Source organism: Dermacentor albipictus, chromosome 5, assembly GCF_038994185.2.
Source record: "Dermacentor albipictus isolate Rhodes 1998 colony chromosome 5, USDA_Dalb.pri_finalv2, whole genome shotgun sequence".
Classification (NCBI taxonomy): domain Eukaryota; kingdom Metazoa; phylum Arthropoda; class Arachnida; order Ixodida; family Ixodidae; genus Dermacentor; species Dermacentor albipictus.
In genome coordinates, this window is record NC_091825.1 from 151,370,167 (window position 1) to 151,398,140 (window position 27,974).

Here is a 27,974-nt window from a genome sequence, read left to right on the forward strand (position 1 = left end):
TACGTCACAGCAACCCTTTTATTTGTAGCACAATTAGATAAGGGTCAAAGCAACAGAGTGGCAGGTATGCCAAAATTCATAAATATGCAATGCATGCGAATGATGTCCATACATTAATTAACAATATAACAGCAGAACAAGTTTCTAGTGGCTCCGAATTTCTTCTTTAATGCACAGCTTGAATGCATCCCAGCCTTCTGTTGATATTAGATGAGACTGCAGGAAAACAGAAACAAAGTTATGAAACATAGATTTACATTGGTGTACAGCAAGAAAAGAACATACAGCAGGCATAATTTAGCCAGCTCACCTAGCAAATATAAACAGCTGCATGAAGCTGCAATAATCCAATTTTACATTTCATCCCAGCCAGTATTTGTAGAATTGGTGATCTTTCCTTTAAAGTACTGAGTTACAAGAGTATATATTGTGAAATGTCAGCCTAGCTCATTTTGAGATAAAAACACAGTGCACAAGGAAGAAATCAGCAATAAGAATTTAAAGAAACATTCATTCTGCCATTCTATACTGCCAGTGTTGATGGATGCTACATCTGGCAAATACAGGTGGAGAGTTTAAATATTTTTCTATTTGTGTGTAGGTGGGGTGTGGGCGACAAGCATTTCCAAACCCTTTCCCTATGTATGTATATTGCGAATCGGTGACCTGAAATATATATATATAATCAATGCAAATTTGTAGCTTTTTGATCTCGTCATCATGAAAAAAAGTGGGTTGTGTTAGCAGCCAGTTGCGCTACACCTCCACTACAGTGTTGTCAAATTGTTGGCCTTCCAGAGCTTGCTTCAGTGGCCCAAAGAGCTAGATGAAAGTTATAGGGCAATTAGTCAGGGCTGCAAGGAGAGTGTTCCAGCGACGTTCAATCTACATGTTTCCTTAAATTTTGCACACATATGACAGCTGCAGTGTGCAGTCTGAAGTTGTCATGGAGAAGCATCCCTTTATGTATTGGCTGGTCAGGCCTTTTGGAGTGATAAGCAAGCTTAACCTCACTTGAAAGCTCAAAGTAATATGCAGCATTGATGGTGCAAATCCGTGCAAGAAATCAGTGGGCAAAATGCCACAATGGTAGAAAAATAAAGCAGTTGCAAGCAGATTGCCTGCTGGCAGTCGTGTTTTAATAGTCTGTGCTCGATGGTGATATCTCAAATTCAAATTCAAGTTTATTTACCAGACAATATGCTGGAAGGTCCGCTGGGCTAAAAGCCGTAAAAACGGCTTGACGGGGCCCAGGTAACCGTTACATGGCAGTGGCTATACAAGGTGCAGAGGAAAAGGACTAAGATACACCGTTACAAAGGCAAAAATGAAAAAGATGCAGATTACAATGCATAATATAACATTCATAAATCACACAAATACACTTGAAATACGATGCACATCAACCTCTTCAAAGCCTTTCATGAATTTCTTATGCCAGGTAAACACATAACGTCGTGACAGTGTTGGATCCTTGAAGTGTGTCGTGAATTTGTGTGCTATTTAGGTCAGTTTTACACACTCATAAGCAATCAGCATAGTCGATCCAAGATACACCGAACTCAAAGGGGATCTCGAACTAGTTTGATATATCAATAATTTGAAATATCTGATATGCCTATCTGAAGCTTATCGAAAACTCTATGTCTCAGACAGTCTTCCGAGATCAAGAAAAGCTCGTTAATTTACCTTTACCAATTTGTTTCTGCAAAACCGCATCGAACACACAAAAGTTTACTGATTTTTTTGCTTTTAGCAGACGAATGTCGCAAGTCACGAGCTGCGGAATGATCTTTCTGCAATGCTAACCCAAAAAGCCTGGGTTGCCTGGCCGTGAGACTGCGGTGCACGTCGAAGTGCTTGTTGCGTGTTTTTAGTCCGGATAAGGTAGTAGAAGTGGGCACATTGCGGAAGCAATGTGACGCCATCAGCGCGCTTGTGCTGCAAATCATGCCCGGCTGTGTGTCCGTTGATAATATGCTCTTAAAATGGCCGATCGTCATACGTTGGCAACGAGAAATCGGCTTTCAGCCTGCAGAAAAGCTGTGTCCATTCCCACTGATATGTCTCTGCATGTACGAATGAAACTCGTCTTAAAACTCGCTTTTGTTAAATTCAAGCTGTGATGTAAAGATCTGTCCAACTGGTGGTTGGGATCGCATTCGTTTTGAATGCTCGCAGAACCTGAAAATATAGTTTGTGGGAACTCTATATGTGCAAGACAGACCCATCGGTGCGGACATATTCATTTCGGCATCCTGTGCCCGCAGTCACTCAGCGAAAGGATAGGGCGCCTTGTCGATAGAGCGTTCCTGTGGAAGGCACGTATCGGAGCAGGACGTATTTTGTGTTCTTGAAGCAGCGTGGCGATCCTCTTTCCGATAACGAACCACCGCAGGTAGTATGCTTCACTGCAAGGCAGTCTTTCCACTATTATTGTGTTTCATTGCATTAGACTACTGCATTGCGGTGAAGCTTACTAAAGCAAATCCGCCATTATGGAGCGCAAATAAGACCTTTGCTGCCCGAGCCATCCATACATTGAAAGACGCATCTTGCTAACATTTGCTGCTGCTTTTTAGATTAAATGTGACATCATCTACCTAAACAGTGCCGTCTCCTTGGTAGACTATTTCCGACAAAACGCTAGGAGTTATCGCGTTCCTATTAGGAGAAATGCACTTGCAAGGATGCGGTGCAGCGTTCAATATATTGGAGATAGCAGTGAACGCGAGTTCGATATGCACACAGTACAGTGCTGTCCTTTTACATGGGATTTTCAAGAATTCGACATAGGCAACAATTCTATATATCCGCGATCGACTTATATGTTGTGCAATGAATGGGTGAAGCTTTTTCTCAGACATCGTATGACTGACTAATGAAGGAATGTAACAAGGCCGGCCGGCTACTCACGTGACTCCTGACTCATGTACCTAACATACCCTCAAGCGGCAGCATGCGTCGATCGACAGAATGCGCTTCACAAAAAAAGTAGCATTTATATTTGATCCGCCCTTGTATGAATTAATGACCATATATATTATATACATATACAGTAAAAGCTCATTAATTCGAACCGCAAGGGGAAGCCGCTTCAGTTCGAATTAACGAAAGTTCGGACTAACGAAAGTGAAGGAGGGCAACAGTACACTGCGATTTGGAAGCAGTAGGGCATGTCAGAAATTTCGCGTGTCAGAAAGTGATGGCGTGTGCCACGGGCACACGCCATCTTCAAGTCGAAGCTCTGGGTCCGACTGTGCCACACCACCGATGTCCACCGAAACGAACGTTAGCCGAGGCTTAACACCATCACAATGAATCGCGACGGCCGATACCGCCTAAGCTGAAAACAGAGGTGCACAACCGATGTAGACTGCCGAGACAAAGACGCTGAACATGTGAAGGTGGCAAAGGCCCTGATTCGTTGGTTCTTGATTGCAAGCGCAGCTGCGATGTACTTGATTGGCTGTGTTTTGGAGCTTGCCGTGCCATCTCCGCACAACATTAGCAGCTGTACAAGATTTGCAAAGCCTCCGAGATTCGCAACGGGAAAGAAGTCTCGGAGGCTACGTAGAACGGAGAGGAGGCAGCCGCTGCTGCCTTTTGGCTGACCCCGCGTCGGTTAGATTTTTTTCCGATTTTGCCTTCTCTCGCCGTTCTCTCCGTTTCGGAGGCAATACAGCCTTGTGTGTAGGCAGTAGGCGCGTTTCGCTGGCCGTGTGCCAGGCGAGCGTAGTTCGAATTATCCGTGACGGAACCTTCTCGCGTTCGAATTAACGGACTTTTTTATACATATACTTCTGCGAAGCTTGGCCGGACCAAATCGTACAGTTCGAATTATCCATAAATTCGAATTATTGAAGTTCGAATTAACGAGCTTTCACTGTATTACTTATTGTGAGATTTTAATCAATTACCTGTTCACGATTCATTAATGGTGTCGATTTCTATGCAGAACATATAAATTCAAGAAACGCGACATCTTACACTACATAGGTGACTGAAATAGGCTGTGGAATGAAGTAGAGGAAGCGGAACTCCCAGGTGTCGTTTACAAAACTAGCTTTTTCTTGTCACTGCCACAACTTTAGATGCGTTGTAGCTGCATTGGTATTTAACACTTATTGGAACTGTCAAAAAACATGTCACAATAAATGTTAACCAGAACACCAATCCAATGTGCTGCATATTTCTTGATAGTAGTGTATGGCACAAGATCGCTGGCAAATGTTTGTTTTGTGTATTAGATGGCTTCAGTTTTGCATTGCAAAATGACTCCAAAATTGTTGCTCATAAAGTTGATTAGTGAGTGTTAGTACACATGTAATATCCACCAGGTAGCATAGAACACCTAGACGGGCTCCCAAGCTCCCCCGTTTGGTGCCCATGCTGGCACAAGAGCATCTGTTACATTGTAATTAGCCAAATATTTTAACATCCTGACATTCTTTAAAGGGACACTAGAGAGAAACACTGAATCAGTTTAGACTTATAAAGTATTCCTTCAAAATGCTATTTTCATTAATTTATTCTTATAGGTTGATCATTGGAAGAGAAAATGAAGGTCAAAGTTCCATGTTTCGAATTTTGTGACAGAATCTCGGCGCATGTACGTCAGTGTGAGAGCACAGATTTTGAAGGATTGTTTATTAATGTTAGGCCATTGTGGCTTAATAGAAGTTCTTGAGACTTGCTAAATTCAGCCTTTGGCTCTTTTACAATACAATGCAGCCCACCTTTAACAATAAGAAATAAACTAGACCCAGGTAGACGCCATCAAAATTTATGATGTTATCGCAAGCTGGTGTGGGAATTTTAAGGCTGCACTGCCAACCATATTTTGTTTGTGTTTTTTTCAGGCTTAGCAAGCATCCTCTCAAGGTAAGAGTTGCTTTTTTGGTGTTGTATAAGCGAAATTTGCTAATAAAGCTCAAATTATTTTTCTCTTTAGTGTCCCTTTCATCATGATCATAATAATCAGCCTATCTTTATGTCCACTGTGGGACGAAGTCCTCTCCCTGTGATCTCCAATTACCCCTGTCTTGCACTAGCTGATTCCAACTTGTGCCTGTAAATTTCTTAATTTCATAACCCCACCTAGTTTTCTGCCGTTCTCGACCGCACTTCCCTTCCCTTGGCACAAATTCTGCTACTCTAATGGTCCTCCGGTTATATATCCTATGCATTACATGGTGTACCCAACTCCATTTCTTTCTCTTGATGTCAACGAGAAGATCGGCTATCTCCGTCTGCTCTCCAATCCACACCGCTCTCTTCCTGTCTTACGCCTAATGTTACGTCTAACAATTTTCGACCCATCATTCTTTGTGCAGTCCTTAACTTGTTCTCAAGCTTCTTTGTTAACTAACAAGTTTCTGCCCCATATGTTAGCACCGGTAGAATGCAATTATTGTACACTTTTCTTTTCAATGACAGTAGTAAGCTCCCAGTCAGGATTTGGTAATGCCTGCCATATGCACTTCAATGGATTTTCGTTCTTCTGTAAATTTCCTTCTCATGATCAGTGTCCCTTTAATGGGCACCTAGATAAAGTATAAGTTCATTAGTATTTTTGAATCCCACCTCTATTGCAATGCTGGTGCTATGGTCAGGAACTCAACTTATGGCTTTCTGCTTAGCAGCAGTACACCAAAGGCAAATGGAGCCAGAACAAATTGAACCATTATGAGTTTTAAGAAGTCGCATAATTAGGTGCTCCATTTTGTGTAGTGCCCTTTTTTCTCTACATACCTCTGCCAACTCAAATTATTTTGTCAAGAAACTGTAAAATTCATCAAATAACCAATAAGCACATTAAATGTGGCCTAGACATTATGTAAACTATAGAACTTAGTTTTTTATGCCACAATATTATATTTTAATGTTAGACCATAGCCAGGTAATCACAAGAAAGACACTTTCATACAACACTCTACACTTTATGATGTATGCCTCGCATATTTTAGGTGGTATACACTGCAGATGGAGATGTCCTTGCAGTATGCACATGGCCCCACTTTCCAAGAATATGTATTTCTATACATCTCAATTTGCACACCTACTTGGACAGACACGTTCCTTTCAAATGGCTGCAAATTTTGGTTCTGGTAATCCAAAGGTGCAACAAGCATCAGAAGTCAGAATTAGTAACATGAATCACTATACTCAGTAAACACTGATTTCTCTGGAGTAATGCTGCAAACTCATAATGAAAGCATTACACAGTCAGCTAGCTTTACCTGAATTTCAAGTTGTTGGCATATGCGTACTTACTAATGTGAAAGGCTTGTGCTGAAATGCAGGGAAATGATGCATGCAAAATTCTGGAGAAGCACTGTGAACTTTGAAACACAGTACCGGCACTACTCAGCAGTGGCGTAGCCAGAAATTTCGTTCGGGGGGGGGGGGGGGCTCACTGTGCAGCCCGGCCTGATATATATATATATATATATATATATATATATATATATATATATATATATATATATATATATAATAGTAAAAGCTCGTTAATTCGAACTGCAAGGGGAAGCCGCTTCAGTTCGAATTAACGAAAGTTCGAACTAACGAAAGTGAAGGAGAGCAACAGTACACTGCGATTTGGAAGCAGTAGGGAATGTCAGAAATTTGGCGTGTCAGAAAGTGATGGCGTGTGCCGCGGGCACACGCCATCTTCAAGTCGAAGCTCTCGGTCCGACTGTGCCACACCACCTATGTCCACCGAAACGAACGTTAGCCGAGGCTTAACACCATCACAATGAATCGCGACGGCCGATACCTCCTAAGCTGAAAACAGAGGTACACAACCGATGAAGACTGCCGAGACAAAGACGCCGAACATGAGAAGGTGGCGAAGGCCCCGATTCGTTGGTTCTTGATTGCAAGCGCAGCTGCGACGTACTTGATTCGCTGTGTTTTGGCGCTTGCCATCCCATCGCCGCACAGCATTAGCAGCTGTACAATATTTGCAAAGCCTCCGAGATTCGCAACGGGCAAGGAGTCTCGGAGGTTACGTAGAACGGAGAGGCGGCAGCCGCCGCTGCCTCCTGGCTGACCCTGCGTCAGTTATATTTTTTTTCCTATTTTGCCTTCTCTCGCCGTTCTCTCCGTTTAGGAGGCAATACAGCCTTGTGTGTAGGCAGTAGGCGCGTTTCTCTGGCCGTGTGCCAGGTGAGCGTAGTTCGAATTATCCGTGAGGGAACCTTCTCGCGTTCGAATTAACGGACTTTTTTATACATAGACTTCTGTGGAGCTTGGTCGGACCAAATCGTACAGTTCGAATTATCCATAAATTCGAATTATTGAAGTTCGAATTAACGAGCTTTCACTGTATATATATATATCTGTCATTCAACAACCTTGTTTACATTGTTGTACGTACATATGCAACGACCAGGGGAAAATATCAATGACGCTTTCCTTTGTTAGAATGTATTGCGCAGGAGCAGCTGTCACCGGTTGTGCATTGCGAGTACTTGCTCCGAAATTACAGTCGCAACAGAGAGCACATATAAAAAGCAGGAGTTCTGGAACATATACGAGGGTGAGTTAAATGAAAGTGAGCCAATGCGAATATATGACAAACGGGGTACTTTATTTAAAAGTAGTCACCATGAGTATTTAGACACTTGTCCTACTAACGAGTCGCGTAATTCCCGTCTCATAAAACTCCTTGGGTTGCTGCCTCAAAAATCTGTAAATGACTACACGTCATCTTCCGACACGAATCTGGTTCCCTTGAGCGGTTTCTTCAAATTTCACCAAATGTGGAAGACGCAAGGCAACAGGTCTGGGCTGCATGAGGGATGTTGCAGCGTTTCCCACTTGAACTTTGCCAGTTTTGTATTAACCACAACAGCGACGTGGGAAGGGGCAATGTCGTGAAGCAAGATGTCCCCAATGCTCAATTTTCCACGTCGTTTGTTCTTAATTGCGACACGCAGCCGATCCGATCTTTCACAATATCTGAAACGATTTAGAGTCTCTCCAGGTTTAGGAAATTCGATCAATAGTGGCCCCTAACGACCTAAAAAGAAGTCAATGCTTTTCCGGCATAAATGACAGCCTTTGTTTTCCTTGGGAGTGGTGAATTCAAATATTTCCACTGTAAGATTTGCCATAGTGTTTCAGGCTAGTAGTAGCGGCACCATGAGTCATCCCCGGTCACAATTACAGACAAAAAGTCGTCACCCTCATCTGGGGTTCTTTGACGTGCACTTAAATCTAAGTACACGGGTGTTTTCGCCTCCATCGAAATGCAGCCGCCGTGACCGGGATTCGATCCCGCGACGTCGTGCTCAGCAGCCGAACACCATAGCCACTGAGCAACTACGGCCTTTTCAATTGTGTTGGGGGTGATTGCACGGTGGCTTTGGCCCGGCCATGGATCGTCTTTGTAACTTTCATGTGCTTCTTTGAACAGTTTGCTACAACGCTTCTTAGGCGCCAATGAAACGCAATGTTCAACGCATACGGCAGCCATACGGCGAATAATTTCTTTTTGGGAAACATCTTCATTTGTCAAAAACCTCACGACACCAAGCTGTTCAACTTTTGAAGTGTCCATTATGTCACGCAACCATGTTCAACCCCGTGTATGAGAGCTTTAAAGAACATTTAACCTCACCTCTGCATGTCGCTTGTAAATGAGATGCGTATGTGCTACGCGCATGCCTCGAAAATAATGAACCGAACCATTATTGCGCGGGGCGGGTTGTCTCACTTTCATTTGACTCGCCTTCGTACATTAGAAATGCGAATTCATACAATGGAATATACAAATGTGAAGATACAGCTTGATACAGGGTAAAAAATTGTCACTGGAAACAATGTTCACTGCGCATATGCACAAAACCTCGCAACAAGATATTCAAATATACGCATACGCCACCAATAAATCTACGCACCTAAGAAAAAGTCACTATATATAATGCGTCAAACAAGGCAAATAAATAGGTTGCGCAACCACAGATTCACAGATCACAGCACCCCTCCCCCCCCCCCCCCTTCCCTCCACTCCCAAAATGTATCGCGTGCGACGGAAGGCAGCGCGCTTCCTCCCCGCTTTTCTCCCTTGCGCACACCAGACTCAGCCACCATCGTCGGCTCAACCCCTCCCCTTCCCCCCCGCACGCTTTCACTCGCACATAGAGCATGCGGCGCGCGGTCACGATGTTATCGCCCTTGGCCTTTATTTATACGGAACATGAGGGCAACGACAGGAATGCGCCTGGAGTCCTCATAGAGCTGCCATCGCAATAATAAAATAGTATCCGGCAACTGAAGCGTCCCGTCGCCCATTACTTTCCGCAAAAGAAGTAACAAAATCGAACTTTCCCCATGCGAAAATTCGCTGCGCCGCAACAATGTCTTCTTTTTTTGTGTGTGTGGGCGGGGGGTGGCGAAATAGAATAACGCAAAGGAAAGCATGTTGGCTACAATCGAATGCCTACTTTGGGCACCTAGTGTGGCTACCGAAGGAATATCGAAGAAAACGTGTGACGCTTGGTCCACAGAGAACCATACGCATACTGCTCGGTATCCTACACCGGCGAGACAAAATTTTCCGGAGAGGTTGCGCTCAAGCGCACGCGTTGCAATCCATCGAGTCCCCGCAATGCTGGCGGCGAGCGACTATGCATTGTTTCTTTTTCTCGTCTGCTAGCCAGAAAGCGTCCAATACTCTGCCAGGCGAAAATGCAGTCGGCCAGAGAAAAACAAACGCGCAGCCAAGTGCGCCGCGCGGTTATCGATGCAGCACGAGAAAAACGCATGCGCTCTGGCTGGATCGGCAGCCCGCGGGTTGCGAGAACAAACAAAAAAAATTAAAAAGAAATGAGAAAGAGGCTCAATATATCCTCGCGAATAAAAGTCTAGGTAGAAAAATAAATAAGAACTTAGTTACAATGGTGGCTTTAGTGTCTTGACATGGATGCTTTGGCACAGGTGAAAAACATGTGTATATTCTTTTCTGTGACCTGACGGCACAAATGAACTACCACAACGCTTTGTTTCATCGGACCTCGCTGCGTGCTTTGTCAACTTGTCTGATAGTATGTTGATTTGGCTTGTCTCGTTGTATAGCCCGATGTACGACATTAGAAAAGTCGATGCACCTTTGGCGTCAAATGTTTACAACAGCATTAAACCCAAAAAGTTCCGGAATTGAAAATCTAAAGCACGACTTTGAAAATGTCAGTGGACCTTTCGCATCAAAATGTTATGAGAACTTTATACCCACAACGTTTCAGAATCGAAATCCAAGCGCTCCGTAGATTCCGCGGCCTCCGCGAGATGCCGAGACGAGCCCGCTCGCCTTCAAAACGTCCTTGAAATATTGTGCCCGGTGGGGCTCCTTGCGTTACGATATGTGACTTCTGATGCATGGACGTTGCCCAGAAATCCAGCCCGATTTAGCAATGTTCGCGCTCAAATGCCTTTTAGAGCGTGAATTAAGGACATTCTAGACAAAATCGAGCATGATTTCTGGCGCCGGGAGTTGTTTTGGTCGGAGGCACATGACAGCACGAAAAAATTTCGGGGGGGGCTGAAGCCCCATAAGCCCCCCCCCCCTGGCTACGCCCCTGCTACTCAGTACAGAACAAAATGCTAGAACAACATAAAGCTCAATTAACCCTTTGTATAATGGTGCATATTTCTAACAAAACTCAAGAAATTATTTTTGTGGTATGAGTAAATGAGGTGCTCAGAAATGGTTTACAATGAGTTTCATTTCTCTATGGCAAGCCTTTAATTAAAAAAATGTGGGACGCATTTGTCCCACTGATCCTCATAATCTCAATGAAAAATTATATTGAACCACTTCCCTTATAAGACGAACAGAAGCTTGATGCATAAAGTGACACAGCACAGGCCATACACAAAAAGCTCACGTGCACTTCTCGCCTATGTGTCGAACACAAATGGCACCAGCGCCTTTTTGCATGTGCATGTTATTTGCACATGCATTGACAAGAGCAAGTCTTGCAGACTAGCTGCCACCTCGAGATACAAAAATAGGTGCTTATTGTGAGCTAAATGTGCATGTCTATGTGCTGGAAAGAAGAATAAGTTATTGGGCATCTTGAAAACTTCGTTATCACGAGCAAGTGTGGGCCAAATTCATGAAGCGCTTCAACAATTGCAATAATTTTTTCAGCTCTTGCATGTTTGTCACCACTTGGTACCCACTTCCAAACTATTCTCACATAAAGTATTCAAACCTTTAGATAGAAGGCAGCACCGAACCAATGAGATAAATGCGCCCCTTTGCTCCCTCCCATAAAACACTCACAGCACAGCATATCTTTCTGAAGTCAGAAGTTGGGTATTTTAAATGCCTGTACATATTTAGGACCTACTACAAGTAATGCCTTTACTTCCTATTAACAACATTGAGACGAAGAGACAGAATAATTATGTAATAGAAAATAGGCAGCACCATAAAGTAAAGCAAAAAAAAAACATCTTTCCTCTCACACTTGCCAAGATAACGCAAGGCACAAACACATAATGAATTACTAAAACAGTGCTAAAACAAAAAGTAATTGCACTGTATTCTGACACAACATGAGCAAAAGATGTCATCAATCGTGCACTTGGTACATGCATGTGGTATGATGCAAATACTATCTGCTTGGTATACTATAACGTTGACAAAGGTAAACTTTGTAGATGGTTTGTGGTTGAATGCCAAAGGTATGGCACAAAATATGAACAAGAAGTCTTCAATAAAAGCACAGTAGAGTAGTACTGTGGTATGGCATCTGCAATAAAAACTTGTTTACAAGGGAAGGCAAGGAGGCCAGCTTGTCAGGGCAAGAACCTTAGTGCAAGAAAATCTGGAAGGGTACTTTAGATGACTGGTCATTTAGTATTGCTACAGGAAAACGTAAGCAGACAGCAGCAAATGGAAATGTATTTACAAAACATATATATGATATTTTACAGAGAGCAAGAGACACTGTGAAAGACAAAAGATGAACTGGGAACCAACACCTGGCACAATACATCACATTGTTCAACTTTAACTGCAGCATCGCCTTTGTCGCAATGTTACAAAACTCGTCTTAATTACTTGAGTTCTGCAGTTAAGACGTTTGATACAGGCAGGCAGTTTTGACTAAAACAAATGATAAATACTCCTTACCCTCAACCCACGATGGAGGCGGTCTCTCATAATGGCGATAAATTCTTTGTACGAAAGGAATCCATCACCGTCTGCATCAAATATCTGGAACACTGTGTCCACGAGGTAGGGATCCAGGTTATGACCAGTGCAGATCTTGACTGCTCTGTGGAACTCCTCTGTGAGAAACAGGAAAAATGAAAAATTAAAAACAATGAAAAATGGCACGAGGCTGAATGTGCAGTGAAAAAAAAAAAGATGTAATGCTTCTTGCTGCACCTTATGCTGAGATAATTTTTGGTTCATTCATCTGCACGTTCATTGTGCTTTTAGTCATGCATTTTCTATTATAGGCAACAGTAAACATGGCCCACAGAAATGACAACACACTACAGCAAGAATAACAAAATAAAATAATAAGTTAAAGTTCTGTTGTGAATACACATACAGCAAGTCCCAGCTGATGTGCTACAAAAATTAAAAATAACAAAATGAGCACTTGGAGCGCTCTATATGAATGAAACCAGCTGTGTGTTGTTAACAGTCATACGGACAATTCACCATTATATATTTGTGCTCTACCCAATTAGTTATGAATAAGTAGTTACTTTTCCAAGCACTGATGCCAAAGCTCATATTGTAATGCAATGTTTTTGGATGCCTTTGAATAGGTAAGTTGAATTTATCTGTGGCACAATACATAGTCAGGCACAGAGGACATTAGTCCATTTTTGGCATGTTTGACGGCAGCACTGAGAGGTGCATTAGGTGATCGTTGTGCGCACCTTATTGAAAACTTGCACACTTTCTCTTGAATATGACCAAGAGAGAAGCATGAGAGATCATCATTATCAGCGGCATTACATCCACTGCATGACAAAGGCTTCTCCGAGTGACCTTCAATTATCCTGTCTTGCATCAGCTGAATCCATCAGAAGTCTGAAAGCTTCCTAATAACACCACACTACCTAATCCTCTACTGCTCTCAATGGTTTTTCCCTTGCCTTGGCATCCATTCTGTTAGTCTAACAGACCAACATTTGTCTACTCTATGCATTACATAACCTGCCCAAATCCACTTGTTCCTCAACATCTCAACAACACCACCTACCTATGCTTAACCTAAAGCTTGGACATTAAAACATCGGCGGTGAAATCAGTAGCTAAATATTAACCTCTCTCCCCACTGGCACCTATTTCCCACAGTTGCCTGTCACAGATAGTTTACAGGTCACTATTTTGTTGCATTGTGGGTGCTTCCTTGCGAATCAAACAGCTAAAACACCGCACATTTGCTTTCCTTTAGAGTTTGGTTTTCTTAAGTGGCAATTTTTTAAAGCAGTTGCATAGGTCACTGGCCAGTGGTCACTGTTTATAATTAAGGCGTCTACTTTACATAGTACTGCTCCTCAGAAAAGCAATTTCTCATGTCATTCTAACACATATGCACGTAATTTTCTAGACCATTCATTAGATTTTAATACTGACAGCAAGAAAGTGTTAAAGTGGTTCGGAGCCCAGACGGGTGGCAGTTGGATAGCGTGCAGCTTTTTCTCTCCCGATAGTGCATCATGGTGTCTACGTCTCCCTTTTAATCTTGTTCGTTGACGCTGAAATGTTATCTAAGTTCGCATACCAAAAACACCCAACACACAGCAGCTTTACATACCTGCCAACTTGTGAACATTAAAATTTGTAAAAAAAATCCTAGGCATGGCTAAAGGGCTAAAGGGGGGTACGTAAGGCGATAGCACGCATTTCTTAAAGTTCGCCCTGAGCAAGCACCTTTTGTGGAATGAATAGGCAGTTTCTTAATGATGATTTGACACAGCATCTTTATACGTAGCATATATGCTGTAGCAAAATTGGAACAGCGAAGGCTGACAAGCAACACACTGCATTTAGATCACAGTTACTTCTTCAGTGACTTCGCCATTGCCAGTATGGCCTGTTTCAGGAACTCGTCTTAAAAGCTTGCTCAAAGCAAGTGCTACATTTTATACGGCACCTTGCACTCCACAAGAGGGCAGTGCGAGTACCATGACACTATTTTATGGAAGTGCTTGAGTGCCACTATCTTGCTCTATCACTGCTGCTATTTTCTATCTGTAACAACCAAACGCATGGCATTGCAGTCGATTCGTATGCATGAAAATGGCTGTACAAATGCAATCGGTGTTTCATGACCGTGTTGTCCGATATCACTGCAGACAAAATGTTCTTTTAACAGGTCAATATGGCAGTGCGACCATTTTGCTAAGATGCAGACTGACCACATGAACATTTTTTCTTGTAGCAGAATAATTTACAGAAAACATTTCTTTCCTACAAGCTGAAATCTGGAGTAATTCTTACTGAGAGTACCGCTTACAAAATATATTTGAACCTTCTGTTTTTGCCTTCTGGTTTCAAGCTACACTTAGTTCTTCACAAGTGTTTATACTTCTACTGAATTTTTTTTAATTCAACTATTCTTGCTCAGTTTTGCAATGAGTATGTTCCTCATTACTGCAAATGTAAGAATTCCTTTCTCTAGTTTTTGACTACCAACAGTGCAGCCTTGGGGGTGATCCTTGGTGATGATAACAATGTATTTACTTTTGACACCTGAACACAGGAATCTTATATTGGAAGGAAAGAGTTGTCATCAATGCACTAATGAATTTCAGCACTAAACACTAGTGGTATCTCTACACAGTAGCTAACAATAAACAAACAAACAAATAAATAAATAAATAAATAAATAAATAAATAAAATAAAATAAGATAAGATAATATAAAATAAACCCAGCTTTATGCATTTTATAAAACACAAACCTCTTCACTAAAGAAAACTGAAACATTGACAGAACAATCACCAAGTACCACGTGGAAAAAAAATAATTCTGGAGTATGATGGTACCTTGTGATATTGGCTTATTTGCATATGTAAACATCCTCATTGCAATTGAAAAGTCATCCAAGTTGTTCAAGAACTGGCAAAAGGCTTTGAACTGGTCAAAGGTGATGCCCTGCAAACAAGAAACATAAAACAACCTAAAAAAGAAGAAATCACAATTCACCCAGCAAGGCTAATTTTCTCATGATCATGAGAATTAGTGCACTGCTTGAATAGAAAATTAATTACAGAGCATTAGAAAGAACTAGCACACTGACATATTCCTGGAAAAAATTTTACATTACTTATGTGTAACTCGGTAGTTGAGCTCTGAATCCAAAACAGAAATTACATTTGAAAGCTATTAATTTTTTTCTCACAGCTGCTATGCTTGTGACCAAAAGCTTGTATGTACATGATAGTGCATCTTGTATGCAGAGGCCACATTCCTGATCTGTCACTTTCAGAGATATATTCACTCCAGCATGACGAAGCCTCTGTTATGACAACTTATTCAAGCTGTGGGCATCATCTCTGCTCGCTTATCCAAGGAATGCAGTCCTATAGTGATAGCCCCAAAAGCATATATTGCTTTTCCAATTACAATATGTGTGTGCTGTTTTATACCGATTATTATTATATTATTATTATTATATATTATTATTATACCGATTATTATTATTATCCGATTATTATTATGAATGATTGCCTGCATTAAGCCTTGATGATGATGAATGAGGTGTTTCGTGGTGCAAGGGCCAAATATGGCCGAAGAGTGCCAGGCCGGTGTTAATGAGTTCGCAATGGAGCTATGAGTAATGAGGGGTAGATGTTACGTGGCTGTAAAGGGGCCTAAAAAACAGTCGCTGTAAAGTGCGTAAAACCTACATAAGATAAAATTATGACAATGGTTAGTGAGCTGTACTATGGGCAAAAAAATATACATTGTGAAACAATTATAATGTAGTAAAATATGTCAGAGGTAAGCGCTTGCAAGAAGCACTACTGCCTTATCAGAGCCCTTGAAACGCAAGGACCTGGTGGAATGTGCTATACAAAACCACTGTCACAGCAGCATTCTCTAGAAAGAGGACGTGCTATAGATTTATGGGGCTAAAAGCATGTAATTCAACATCATTCAAGAATCCTATAACTGCTTTGGTGTCAAAGAATGCGTCTGTGCCAAGAAACATTACAGGACAGAGAGGGGTGTGCTGGCGGTATGCTAGAGGAAAGTGTTTCTTTGCAATGAGCTTTACTTTTGCATGTCTGTTGCTCATTCATTCAATGTTGTTCATTGAATGAATCTTTACTGTTTGCAGTTAAGGATCTAAATGCTGGTGCGACTTGATTATGTCATGTAAAATGTGACAGAGGATAAATTGCAAATGAATGAGATACCTGATGGATGGAACAATGCCCAGCAATGACTGCTCACTATAGCTATTGTGGCTCTTCAACTCTATGTCGCAGTAGCAGCATTACCCAGGTAATGCATTCCTAGAACAACAACAGAGCTTCTCGCACAAATTATGAGAGAGAATGGAAATGATGGACAGTACATTGATTTGCCTAAACTTTATCCTTCTGGCTTCAAACGGCTTTGTGACTTTGCAAGGCGATTATCTTTAGAAATATATTGCATTATAAATTGAACAATTCGCAATGATTATGTATGTGCACATAGATTTATTGCCTTTCTCTGTTTAGAAAACTATGGTTTCTTGAAAACTTAGATAGATAAAGTATAATAACACTACATCTGGAGCCACAAGCTCAAAAGTTAGACAAATAGATGTACTACCCACTATTCCCACAGTAGCTGAACATCTCAAGGCCAGAGTTCTCTCTAGTAATTTTATGTAGAAACTTTATGAAAACATCCAGTGAAGCAAGTTTTTTCCAAGCATACTAACCTTCTCTTCAGGGATACGGTCCTTAACCCTGTCAATGTATGCCTCATAGTTGGCACTGTGGATGTACGTGTAGCGAAGTAGGATGCGTGCAAAGTCCACCTCCGAGATGGTTGGCATCCCTCTCGAGAATTCTGTGAACTCTAGCTCCAGCACTTCTGTTTGAAGGTTATCCATAAACCTGGGCACAGAAGATGCTTCAGCTAGTATGTTTCAGTGAACGACAGGTCCATTTGCGACGCCATGCACATGTACTAATGATTCAACAACACATGCCTTTGATTTCTGCACAGAAACTAGTGAAGGAAGAGGAATTATCATTCAGAAAAAGAAAACTGTGTTTAATTATACACTCGTGCTCCTAACACATAGAATTACCAAAATGTACCAGTGCCTCAGGCTGTGAAACAGTAGTGCAACCAACTTGATCTGTGAGAGTATTCTCACTCTGAATGCGTTATTGTAAAAGAAACAAAGCCAGATTCTCAAATTATGTCCACACATTTTTTTAACGATTTCGAAAATGGAGAAACTTGTCAATTGAAAAGAGAGGTGGTGTATGTTAGCAACATTACTGCACAAGTACCATCATAATTTTCAGAAAATTAGGTTTTATCTCTAAGTTTAACACCCATATAAAACAAGGACAACTCAAAGTGTGAGTGGCCCAGAGTGGAATTGCCAAATTCATTAATTGTACGACCATAAATATGTGTGTAAACAACTTGGACTGCCCACACAGCAGTGGCACCAGAGTAATATTTACATAAGCCATTGCGAAGGAAGCCACTGCAAATCTCAGCGGGGCATGCCTAAACAGTCAATGACACATTTTTCTCACTGGAATTGCTGTGCAAAAAAATGTGCAACAAAATTCAAACAACAATGCAGGTTTACTCTTGATTCAAATAAATATGGAACTTGTGAGGAAGTGGGAAACAAAATCAAGGAAAGCTCCAAATACAGAGGTGCTTTATTTTTACGAATAGCACAGCCAGTCACAGAAGTATGAATGCAGAAATTGAGGAATGCACTCTAGGCTTGTGTGCACAACCTAAATATTGCATATACCTTCGATTTTCAATGTGTATGCCCAGACAACAAAAGAATTCAGGTTTTTCATTCCTGCATCATTAAAAAAGATGCTGTGAGTGGCAGAACATGACTAAAATGTTCAAGAACACCTTCTGTACTTTTATCATCGATTCCCATATCTACACAAGCTCAATCTAGCAAGATACAAAATGCATCTTTCCACCACATGCACTCACCTGTGAAAGTCGTCGTATTTAAGCGTGTCCGAGCCTTTCTTCCCAAACAAGTGCACAAGCAATGTTGTGTCTACTATGTTGTAATCTTTGCTTTCACTGTTCTCCTAGGAAAATGTGTATTTTGTCATACACGCAACAAGAAGCAGCCAATGTGCTCGCCTGTTTACTTTTAGAACTAGAGCTGGTAAAAAAAAAATGCACAGTGCAAAGGAGAAAGCTACAGTGTAGTTTCTGAGTTAATGAAGTTTAGTGGTCTTCCACTATTATGCCTGACATTTAGCTGTGGCTTCTCTACTTGCTCTCATGACAGTTAAAGTCAAAGCTGACAAATTAACCTCAGTGATATTATATTACAAGCAAATTGAAAAACTGAGGAGTACATAAAGCAGAAGGAGCAATAACCAAATAGTTAACAAATGAAAAGCTTCACCAACTTAAATGCTTAACTGCCAACTTCAACAGAGCTAATCCACAGTCTACCATCAAGATAAAGCATGCAGTAGTAAAAGATTAGGTTTAGCTGGTACCTATCAATGCCTAAATATTACAGTTGCCAGAAGAAGAAAAAAAAATCATCATGCATGCAAATTCCAGCAGTGTACTTATAAAGTTCACACATCCTCACACTCAGTCAAATGCATTGGCATTAGTAAATTTTGCTAAAACTATGCACAGCGCACACGCAAGTAAAGCATGACAAAAGCCTCGATGCAAAAATTCGCTACAGGGCACTACGTTGCATGACAAAGCACAAATACAGAATGCACTCTGTTGCAAGCCAAAAACGAACAAATGAAGTAGCTCGGAAAGCCAAAGGAATTTGCAAGAAATACCAGCATTGGCTTCCAGCACAAGATGAAAATTCTGTCAAAGTGCCCAATCATCATGCCACCACCACAGGTAGTACGAGGTCTGGGACATATTAATATCCATTTCGAATATGTTTTAAGTCATCGGTAATTAACCGTAAAGCAAGGCAAATTGGATCTATTGATTTTAAGAATCCTGACATCTATCAGCACAAATGATTCCCTAGATAATTAGCATCAAACAGCATGCACAGATTGACAATAAGCTGATTTGTTACATGCATCAAGAAAATAAGCATGTAATGCTACTTTAAGTATACAGTCCAGTTTAGATATAACAAACATGAACGTTATGAATTATTGCAGATAATGAAGTAAATTTAACATTTTTCTCACCAATATCAGCGTTTAATAAATACATGCTTATAAAGAATAATAAATATAAGGTATTCTTGTGCCAGATGTGGCTTCATTATAACAAGGCTCAAGTGTACTGGAGTCTACAAGATATTACACATAGCACAACATAGAATGGGTAATGTAAAGTCCCAAATGCTAGCAATCTAGATATGTACTAACTGAAACACTTTTGAAACAAGATGCAATGAAGCAAATCAGCCAGCAATCAGCAGAAGTAAGCTGTCATAATGCAACAACACATGATCACACTGAATGGATGCTTATATTGTGCAAGCAGATAAAGGCAGTCTGATAGCAGGGACAATATCAGAAGCTTCCTTGCTTGAGGCTTTCGAATAAATCCAGCAAAATGTAAATGGCAGCGCATTTCCAATGGAAACTTGCATACTAGCTTGGCAACCAGTGTGGATTGATATTGTTGCTACAATGCATCATCTCTCACCTGAAAAACCACTGACACATACACATACTGCTAAATTGAGCAAAAAAAGAAAAAAGAAAATGTGGGACTAAATACGATCTAACCTTAAGTGAAAGAGTGCTTGAATCTGATCAATGTCATCACTATAGGATGTCGGATAGGTGTCTTGAAATGTACTATCAGTGCAGAATGTTTACAGAGTGCAAGCTTCACGAGAAAGCCAATACAGACAGTTGGGGTAGGCAGCCTGTAACACCTGTGGACCACCCTGCGGGCACTGCATGTACAATTACAGACATCAAGACATTGTCCCAAAAAACGGAATCACTAATTAAAACATTCATCTTTAGAGCGCGTTGCATTGATCTTAAGACAATTTTGGTTGAACTTATGCTACAAAATGATTACTATGCTAATTTATTCTGGAGAAGAGAGCTGGAAGAAAGACGTCTGGGTATCTGTTCACAGCCAGAGTATGTGGCCATGTAGAGAGTTCTCATATTTTGTTAATGATTTGTGTCAAGCAAGTTTCTCAAGTGACTGATCATTTTCATTCATTCATTGAGTTTGACATTCCAAAGCAACAAAGGGGCTATACAGGTGATGCTGTAGAGGAGGGTGACCAACAGTAGTAAGTTCTTTACTGTGCACCCAAAGCTTGCAACATAAGCATTTGTTGCATTCCACTTCCATCGGCACGTGTCCACACGGGCCAGGAATCAAACCCTGGACCTTGGCACAGCGGCAGGCATTATTCAATTACACTGCACATAAAATTGTACATTGTGCTTCCTCACATGAAGTATTTCTTAAAAGTTAGGCATGGAGTCCACATTTGTGGATGCAAAAAAACTCATTGAAAAATCTAATTTTTTCATTTGTTCTGGTGCCAAACATATTTTAAAATGCTGAAGATGCAAGAAATCTGTTTCTTTTAATTGAATTATGAAGTGCCTGAAGGAGACACAAACAATTCCAAAGAAAATGCACAATTGCCTAAGCTGGGTTTTATGCTCAAAACCTCCAGCAAAGCCAGTGCAACAAAAGGAAAAGCAAGTAATGGAGAAGCTTTCAAGAAAGCACACGAAGGCCATCAGTTACATGCATGATTACAAACACCGATCGCCACAGGACGAGGCCTTACGGGAAGCCTTGATGGAAGTGAGTACAATCTCTGGTGATGGGTAAAGGTGGGACACACAACACACATGTTAATTCCACAAACAACACAAACACGTATCAAGTGCCCTTCTTGTTTTGTGCTAGTGGGAGACGGTCACTAAGACAATGGAGACAATGGCCAGCAAATGGCCAACTGAAAATTTTTCTTAAGAGCGGTTTGAATAATGAAGTTGTCAAGTAGAAGTGAACACTATGTGTATTGGGAAATTTGTGCTTTGAACGACAAAGTGAATACTGAATATTTTCTTGCTCTTCAAAAAAGAAAAAAAAATAGAGAGCAAAGGTGGAAAAAAATAATAAATGTTTTTCATTGCACGTAGCGCTATCCGTAAGTCCATTTAATTCTCTTGTGGTTCAGTTTCAGTTGGTTTCTTACTGCATAATTAAACTCAATATCACCGCTGCCTACAATACCTTAGTTGCACTGAGTTGGGCTCTAGCTATTCACCAACGCAATTCCCGACATTAACAAGCTGGTTTTTCCACATTGTTTAATTACGTAGTGGTTCAGCTGATTGCATTTTCAAGTGCACAATGGAGGGAGGAGAAATCTCATGCTATATATTACGTAAAGTTTCAAATAAATTCCAAGTGCTTTCTAAGGCTTACTTTGTATGCATAGTACTGTCAACATTTTCTTCTAATTGCAGATATCACACAGGTTGTGCTACAGTACAAAAAATAACGACTGAGTACACAGCGAGAACGGAATGGCAACTGTCAATTGTGTTATGGGAAGTTTCCTGCAGAAATGCAAAATGTGAAAGCAGTATGGACAGTCACATGAAGCTATGGTTGAGAAAGAGAACTGTAAGCTTCAACAAATATGCTCAAAGGGATGCACAATAGCAGAGACAATTTGTTGCAACTGACGCTCAAGTGGTTGAGCTAAGCGCTGCAACACATGAGGCAGCATAACAGATCATTGCTGATAGAAACTGAAGCAAGCGCAGCAATGTTCGCGCCATTTTCACAGCTGCCCACAAAAAGCACAGCTTTTCAGACACAAAGCACATCTGACTGGGATGCACACAGCAAGTTGCAGCCACAACCTAACACAAATAAGGTATACGTGTAAGGAAGACAGAAAACTACTAAGGAAAAACTATAAAAAGAACCTTGCAATGGTGTTTTCTTCTTCATGAAAAATAAACCTACACAGACACCCAGTGATAATGTCATGATTTTCTTATTCTTGTATGTGCAGCTGGGGGCACACAACTTAAATTGAAAAGCCACATGCCCTTTCAGATTTTCAACACGCTGCCCTCTCCTTTCCTTGCTCTTATGCAGAAGACAATGCAAATTACACTGGTTTGATTACTTTGAGCGTCCCCACTAAGCAGTGCCTCTAGCAAAAGCAAAAGTGAAGAAATCTCATCACTGGAGTAGTAGCGTAATCTGGTGGTAAAGAATGATGCCACTGCACTGATACTATGGCCTCTAGGATAAGTGGCACAGCAGAGGGTCCCGACATGTGGCCTTGAAGCCATGCCAGTACAAAAGCTCTGCCTGATAATGTGCACAGCACAGTGGGCATTGTCCTGTGTGGGCACAGCACACAGCTTCAAGTACGTATTATAGAAATGATGCAAGGGAAGAGAAGGTCGCCTAGGTGTGGCAGTGAAAACATTTAGTTGCAGATAGTGCTGTTAATGCAAGGAACATTCAAAAACATTTCCTAGGAATATATTAACAAGGAGGTGCCCTTTAATATGGGACACATTTCATACCTTTCATAACTGTGTTGCTGGGCTGTCCTAACATGGGAACTAGACTGCACTGTAACAGTAGTGACCATAACATGACTCAATGCTACAAAAGCTTCAAACTCAGGATAAAGATCATGCTGCAGCTAATCATCAACCTCAAAGCATCTGCAAAGTTGGCTCGTTTGCTCACCTGCTTCCCACTGAAAAGTACAGCCTCAATAAATCTGCTGGCAAACCCAAGCCACGAAGGGTGTGGTAAAAAATTTTAACAGTACATTCAATTGGCAAAACCTTTCAGAGAAAAGAGGCCATGAAAAGGTTAATTTACTTTTCACTTTGAAGCTCTACCTGGAGTTCAGCGCTGCACTGTTTCAGTTCTAGAACAGATGCATTGGTAATGAGACTATTAATGGGACTTCAAATTTTTTCGGAACCCAAGCTGTGAAAGCTATTGCTATCAGGGTTGCACTCTTGTTACGAGAATTATAAAAATTGATTAGTCTTGTGCACTATCTTCAACTTTGCACCCCAAACGTGCATGTCAGAATCAGTAGTTAAGGAAGAGTATTAGTTTCCATAATTAGTTACATCATTATTAAAGTAAGTGCTACACCTAACATCTACCTTTTATGCACGATACCTCAAACTGAGAATTCCTATTCTGAATGTACTTAAAGCGAACAGCCATGAAACTTAAATTTAAATATCTCACATAGCTATATAAAACATTAAACTTTAGAGATAACTTCATGGAGATAACAAAAGAGACATAAATTGCCTCTACACTAGGCTGAAATTCAAGATGCACCATTTATATGACAAGAAGTGACTAGTTGCCACCTTAGGGACATGCTTACCAGCTCAGGCACATCTGTATTTCCTGTGAGCCTCTTTCCACGTCGTGCGACAGTGCTAAATATCTTTTCAAGCTAAGGAAAAGAGGGAAGAAGATGACAGAGAGGTGGGAAAAGTCAAGAGTGTGGCTTGATAGCAATCGACAGAGAGTTTGCACCACTCGCTCTGAGTGTACATGTGGCCAGTGCAGTGCAAAGGTTGGGCACCTGCAACAATAACTGCAGGACCAGAGTGCAAATGCAGGAACAATTAGAACACAAGTGCAGGTGCTCAAAGCATTGTGTTCACTGCATAAAGCAGCAGTCACAAAACAACAGATAACACATTTGGCTCAGCTTACAATACTCGTACATAAAAGAGAACTTGCAAACCACCAACATAGCAAATCTTGGCATAGGGAGGAGAACCAAGAGGGCCTCACCTGCTAAGTAGCTGAACCGAATGCTTTTTAGCAGAGGAACGTGAACATAATCCTAGTCTACAACACATTGCATTGCACATGATGCAATGCAGTTGACTGACTGATTGATTGCATCAATCGATCAATCAATGTGGCTTAGCATTCCAAAGCAACATAGGGGCTGTGGGAGATACCATATAGGCTCTGAATTAAATTTGGCCACAAGGGATTTTTCCAGGTGCACTCAAAGCAAGGTACACGAGTGCTCTTGCATTCCAACCCCATCCGAATGCTGCTACTGTGGTTGAGAACTGAACCTGCAGCTTCATGCTCCACAGTAGACCAACACAGCTGCTAAGCCACTGCAGCAAGTGCAAATGATGCAGTGAAATGCTACAACCTCTCCGCTGTTCACATTCAGGAACCAAAACAAACAGACAGGTCTTGACATCTCCTTAGTACTTTCAAGCAGAATGTACATATGCACTCATACTAAGTTGGCAAAAAATTATGGAGCTCTCACTTAAATGGCCTACACCCTGCCAGAAGCTATTCTGACTCGCTTGTTATTTCTCTTGAGTGAACCTAGCAGAGAATCTGTTTGCATGCGTTCGCACTAAAAACAAACTGTTTGGGACGGGTCACAAAGTTTACACAGATGACAAAATAAAAAAGGGCTGGAAGTCATATTTAAATTTCAGAATATGTGGTTTTCTGCAGCTTACACAGAACTAAGTTCCTTAGGATCGTGCATGCAATCTTCAAAGGCCAAATTCTTGGGATGTTTATTATAGTAAAAGCACACTGACAGCTGATGACAGTGTTTCAGCTTCCTTAAGGTAGGAGTTATCATTAACAGCTGCTCAGACTAACTGTAGAGCCGTATATTCATAACATAAATTTCCAATAAAATAACATCACCAGCACTCCTCGTCATTCACTTGAAAATCGTATAGCCTTTAGCATTCAAGTGCTCAGACATCACATGACTAAATTTAGTGAGTCAACAGCTAACAGCTACCTGGCTTTAAATACAGTGCATGTTCCTTATGCATTATAATTTTTTGCCAACTTTTGCTAGCACACATAACACCAATGAAAGCAAAACTCATTCACACCATGCAAAACTGTAAAACACACAGTGCTGCCATTTGAAGTGGCTATATTTGCGCAACCTAAAGTAAAATTTTTCACTTTGTCTAAGCACACAGCTGGGTTATCCATGATGAAACAAAAAATCAGAAAGACAGCGACAGCCATATGATATCATTCCAGCAAAGCCAACTTTCATGCAAACATTTTTCTGCAAGCCCGAGAGAAACGACACACCCAAACACAACAAAATGAACTTACAATATCCGGAGGAACATCTGCAAAAATTCCGAGCTTTCCAGACTTTTTGAAAAAAAGTGCTGCTACAAGGATTTGCAGGACCTGATATTGCATACATGCATATGTGCAAAAGAAAAGCAACATAAAGAGTAAAAAGAAGTCAATTTAAATGAAGACAAAAAGAAACAAAGGACATTTTGAGCATGTGCAAGCCTGTCATAATAAAACAAAGGTAAATACTTCATGCTTACATGCTTGCACATCATGACAAAAAAAAAAAAACGCAGTATGTGTTCTTTTTACATATAGGAACTGTGCAAATGCATAGAGTCCAACCAAGAAAAGTGAAGAGAGCTTTAGTCAATATGCCAACTGCATTCAATAAGAATGAGAATTGCCACAGTAAGTGAGCAGTTGCACTACGAAATGCACTCAAAACAGTTTCCCAAAGCTGTGCACTGTAAGGTCGATTGTAGGGCCACAGTGGGCAGAGGTGTTGCTTATTAAGCACTGAAAAAATTTTGAATCTTACTAAATAAAATATAAAGTGGAAGTCTGAAGTCATCAGCATTATTAAAGGCAAAGAAAGAGTTGCCAAATGAGCTTTAGTGCACTAATTTAATATTTGGGGTTTTACGTGCCAAAACCACTTTCTGATTATGAGGCACGCCGTAGTGGAGGACTCCGGAAATTTTGACCACCTGGGGTTCTTTAACGTGCACCTAAATCTAAGCACACGGGTGTTTTCGCATTTTGCCCCCATCGAAATGCGGCCGCCGTGGTTGGGATTCCATCCCGCGACCTCGTGCTCAGCAGCCCAACACCATAGCCACTGAGCAACCACGGCGGGTAAGCTTTAGTGCACTGTTTATTAACTTGAGAAGTAGAGCGAAGTGTTTGAAAACAACTGATAATTGACATCCTATGATCTTAACAATGTGACAAAAACTGTCCCTGTAAGGCAATTCATGATCTGAGGACACCACATTAACAGCAAGAGTGAAGTCTACCACTAGAGCATACTAGTACATGTTATTATTGCATGTTTATAACACAAAGAGACTTCTTTGGTTTAGTATATATAATATGGCCTTAAACGCAATGCATATATAAATGAAATAGATGAGCCAACATCTCTATGTAAATATAATTTTGGATGTGTCACATGTCACCAATTGAGCAAAAATTTGTTAAATATTGAGGATACACAAAAGGGCTGGAACTGAAAATTATTAAAACCTTGAAGACAGTTCACCTGAGTTGACTCACTGTGTTATAGATTAACTTTGGCCATGTAACTTATACAAATGCTCAAGTGTCTTGACTGGATTCTAATCACCTATTGCAAAAAACATCCTGTATTTATGATATGCGACGTGCTCCAAAAGAGAACCAACCCTGACTCTCACTGTATTTCAATTAAAACAAATATATATATATATATATATATATATATATATATATATATATATATATATATATATATATATATATATATATATATATATGCACACACTTCATACAATACTCACCACCAGAAACTCTTGCTTATCAACCCTCTGGTTGCCATCCGTGTCAAACATGTTGAAAGCAATTCTAAATCCAGACTGAGGCTCTGTAAATGTAGCAATGAAATTTATTCAGAGGGCTATATCGTACTGTACGTGCCGCACGTTCTCAAACACCTACTTGTCAATACGGACAGCAGGAAGAGGTACTCTGTGTATGATATGATTCCTGAAAAACAAGAATGTTAAGAATCATGTCATATATTATATTATAGACTGTTTGCAGCAAATCAAAGTTTAAGCTACGGCCGTGATAAACAGCCAAAACTCACCGCGCTCCCTCAGGTCTCTGAAAAGCTTTGTAGATCCGTACTTTCTTGCGGGTGTTTGGTCAAGCATGTGCTCGAGCTCTTTCTTGGACAGGTGATGCCTGTGCAATCGGGCTGGCAAAAGGAACAGGCGGAAATTGAGTTCACGTACCGGCAGCGCATAACTTAACAAGAAGGCGTATTCACGAAACGAGCTCATATAGCTGTAGCTTAAGCTACTGCAGTCGCCCCGAGTGTTGCTGCTACTCACGTCTTGGTTCCGACTCGGTCAGTGATTCAAGAAAGTCTTCGGGGGTCATGTAAAGTTGGCCCTCGTACTCAACCGAGGCAAACCGAATGAATCGTCGTTCACGCTGAGTCAAATGCATCGCGTGTTCGGCTTCTTCATGATCCTCCTAAATATCAAAGATAATTTGAGAATTCACACAATAAATAGAACGATCCAGTACACGCAGGTAGAAATTACTCACTCGAATCGCAGCATCCCTCACTTCTTTGGTCGGTCTTTTGGCCAACACAGTCAGGGGTCGTTTGCTCACTAGCAGGTAAGCAGCCATTGAAGCGGACGCAACAATACTTATGGGAACGCCAAAGCGAAGTGTTCTCTCTAATATTCGCTTGTGAGATATGCATCGTGAAGACTGTCGCGCTGTGCTTCTTCCGATGAAAAGTGCAACATAACTACTGCGCAAAATGGGCGTCGCCATATCTGCAGACAGCTAGTTTCGGTTTATATTGAGCGTCGGCGATTAGCGCGCCAACCCTCTGAAAGTGTCTGCGTTCACCCGGTGAACGCAGCGCAACCGTTAGGTTC

The 27,974-nt window shown here is 41.1% G+C and overlaps 1 protein-coding gene across 4 annotated transcripts; it reads right to left on the bottom strand.

The window, feature by feature from the left end:
• MICU3 (Mitochondrial calcium uptake 3) lies at positions 1-27,922 on the bottom strand. Of its 4 annotated transcripts, XM_065448334.2 has the most exons (12): positions 27,631-27,922; positions 27,411-27,555; positions 27,164-27,274; positions 27,013-27,060; positions 26,856-26,938; positions 25,345-25,425; positions 23,594-23,665; positions 18,193-18,296; positions 16,925-17,102; positions 15,033-15,141; positions 12,152-12,309; positions 1-216 (listed from the first exon to the last, which is right to left on the bottom strand). In XM_065448334.2, the coding sequence occupies exons 1-12, from the start codon at positions 27,865-27,867 to the stop codon at positions 145-147; spliced, it is 1,398 nt and encodes a 465-aa protein (XP_065304406.2). In that variant the 5' UTR covers positions 27,868-27,922; the 3' UTR covers positions 1-144. The 4 variants fall into 4 exon arrangements, with proteins under 4 accessions (XP_065304406.2, XP_070395283.1, XP_070395284.1 ...); XM_070539182.1 differs by lacking the exon at positions 23,594-23,665; XM_070539183.1 differs by lacking the exon at positions 25,345-25,425 and having other exon boundaries at positions 27,631-27,921.
• Positions 27,923-27,974: the final 52 nt, after the last annotated feature.

Bases quoted from the DNA above. Each gene is read 5' to 3' on its own strand.
- MICU3 (XM_065448334.2), bottom strand. From the start codon at position 27,867: ATGGCGACGCCCATTTTGCGCAGTAGTTATGTTGCACTTTTCATCGGA. The intron at 27,061-27,163 runs GTGAGTTTTGGC...CTTGTTTTTCAG, and splicing joins CAGAGACCTGAGGGAGCGCG to GAATCATATCATACACAGAG. The intron at 18,297-23,593 runs GTAAGCATGTCC...ACATTTTCCTAG, and splicing joins ATACAGATGTGCCTGAGCTG to GAGAACAGTGAAAGCAAAGA.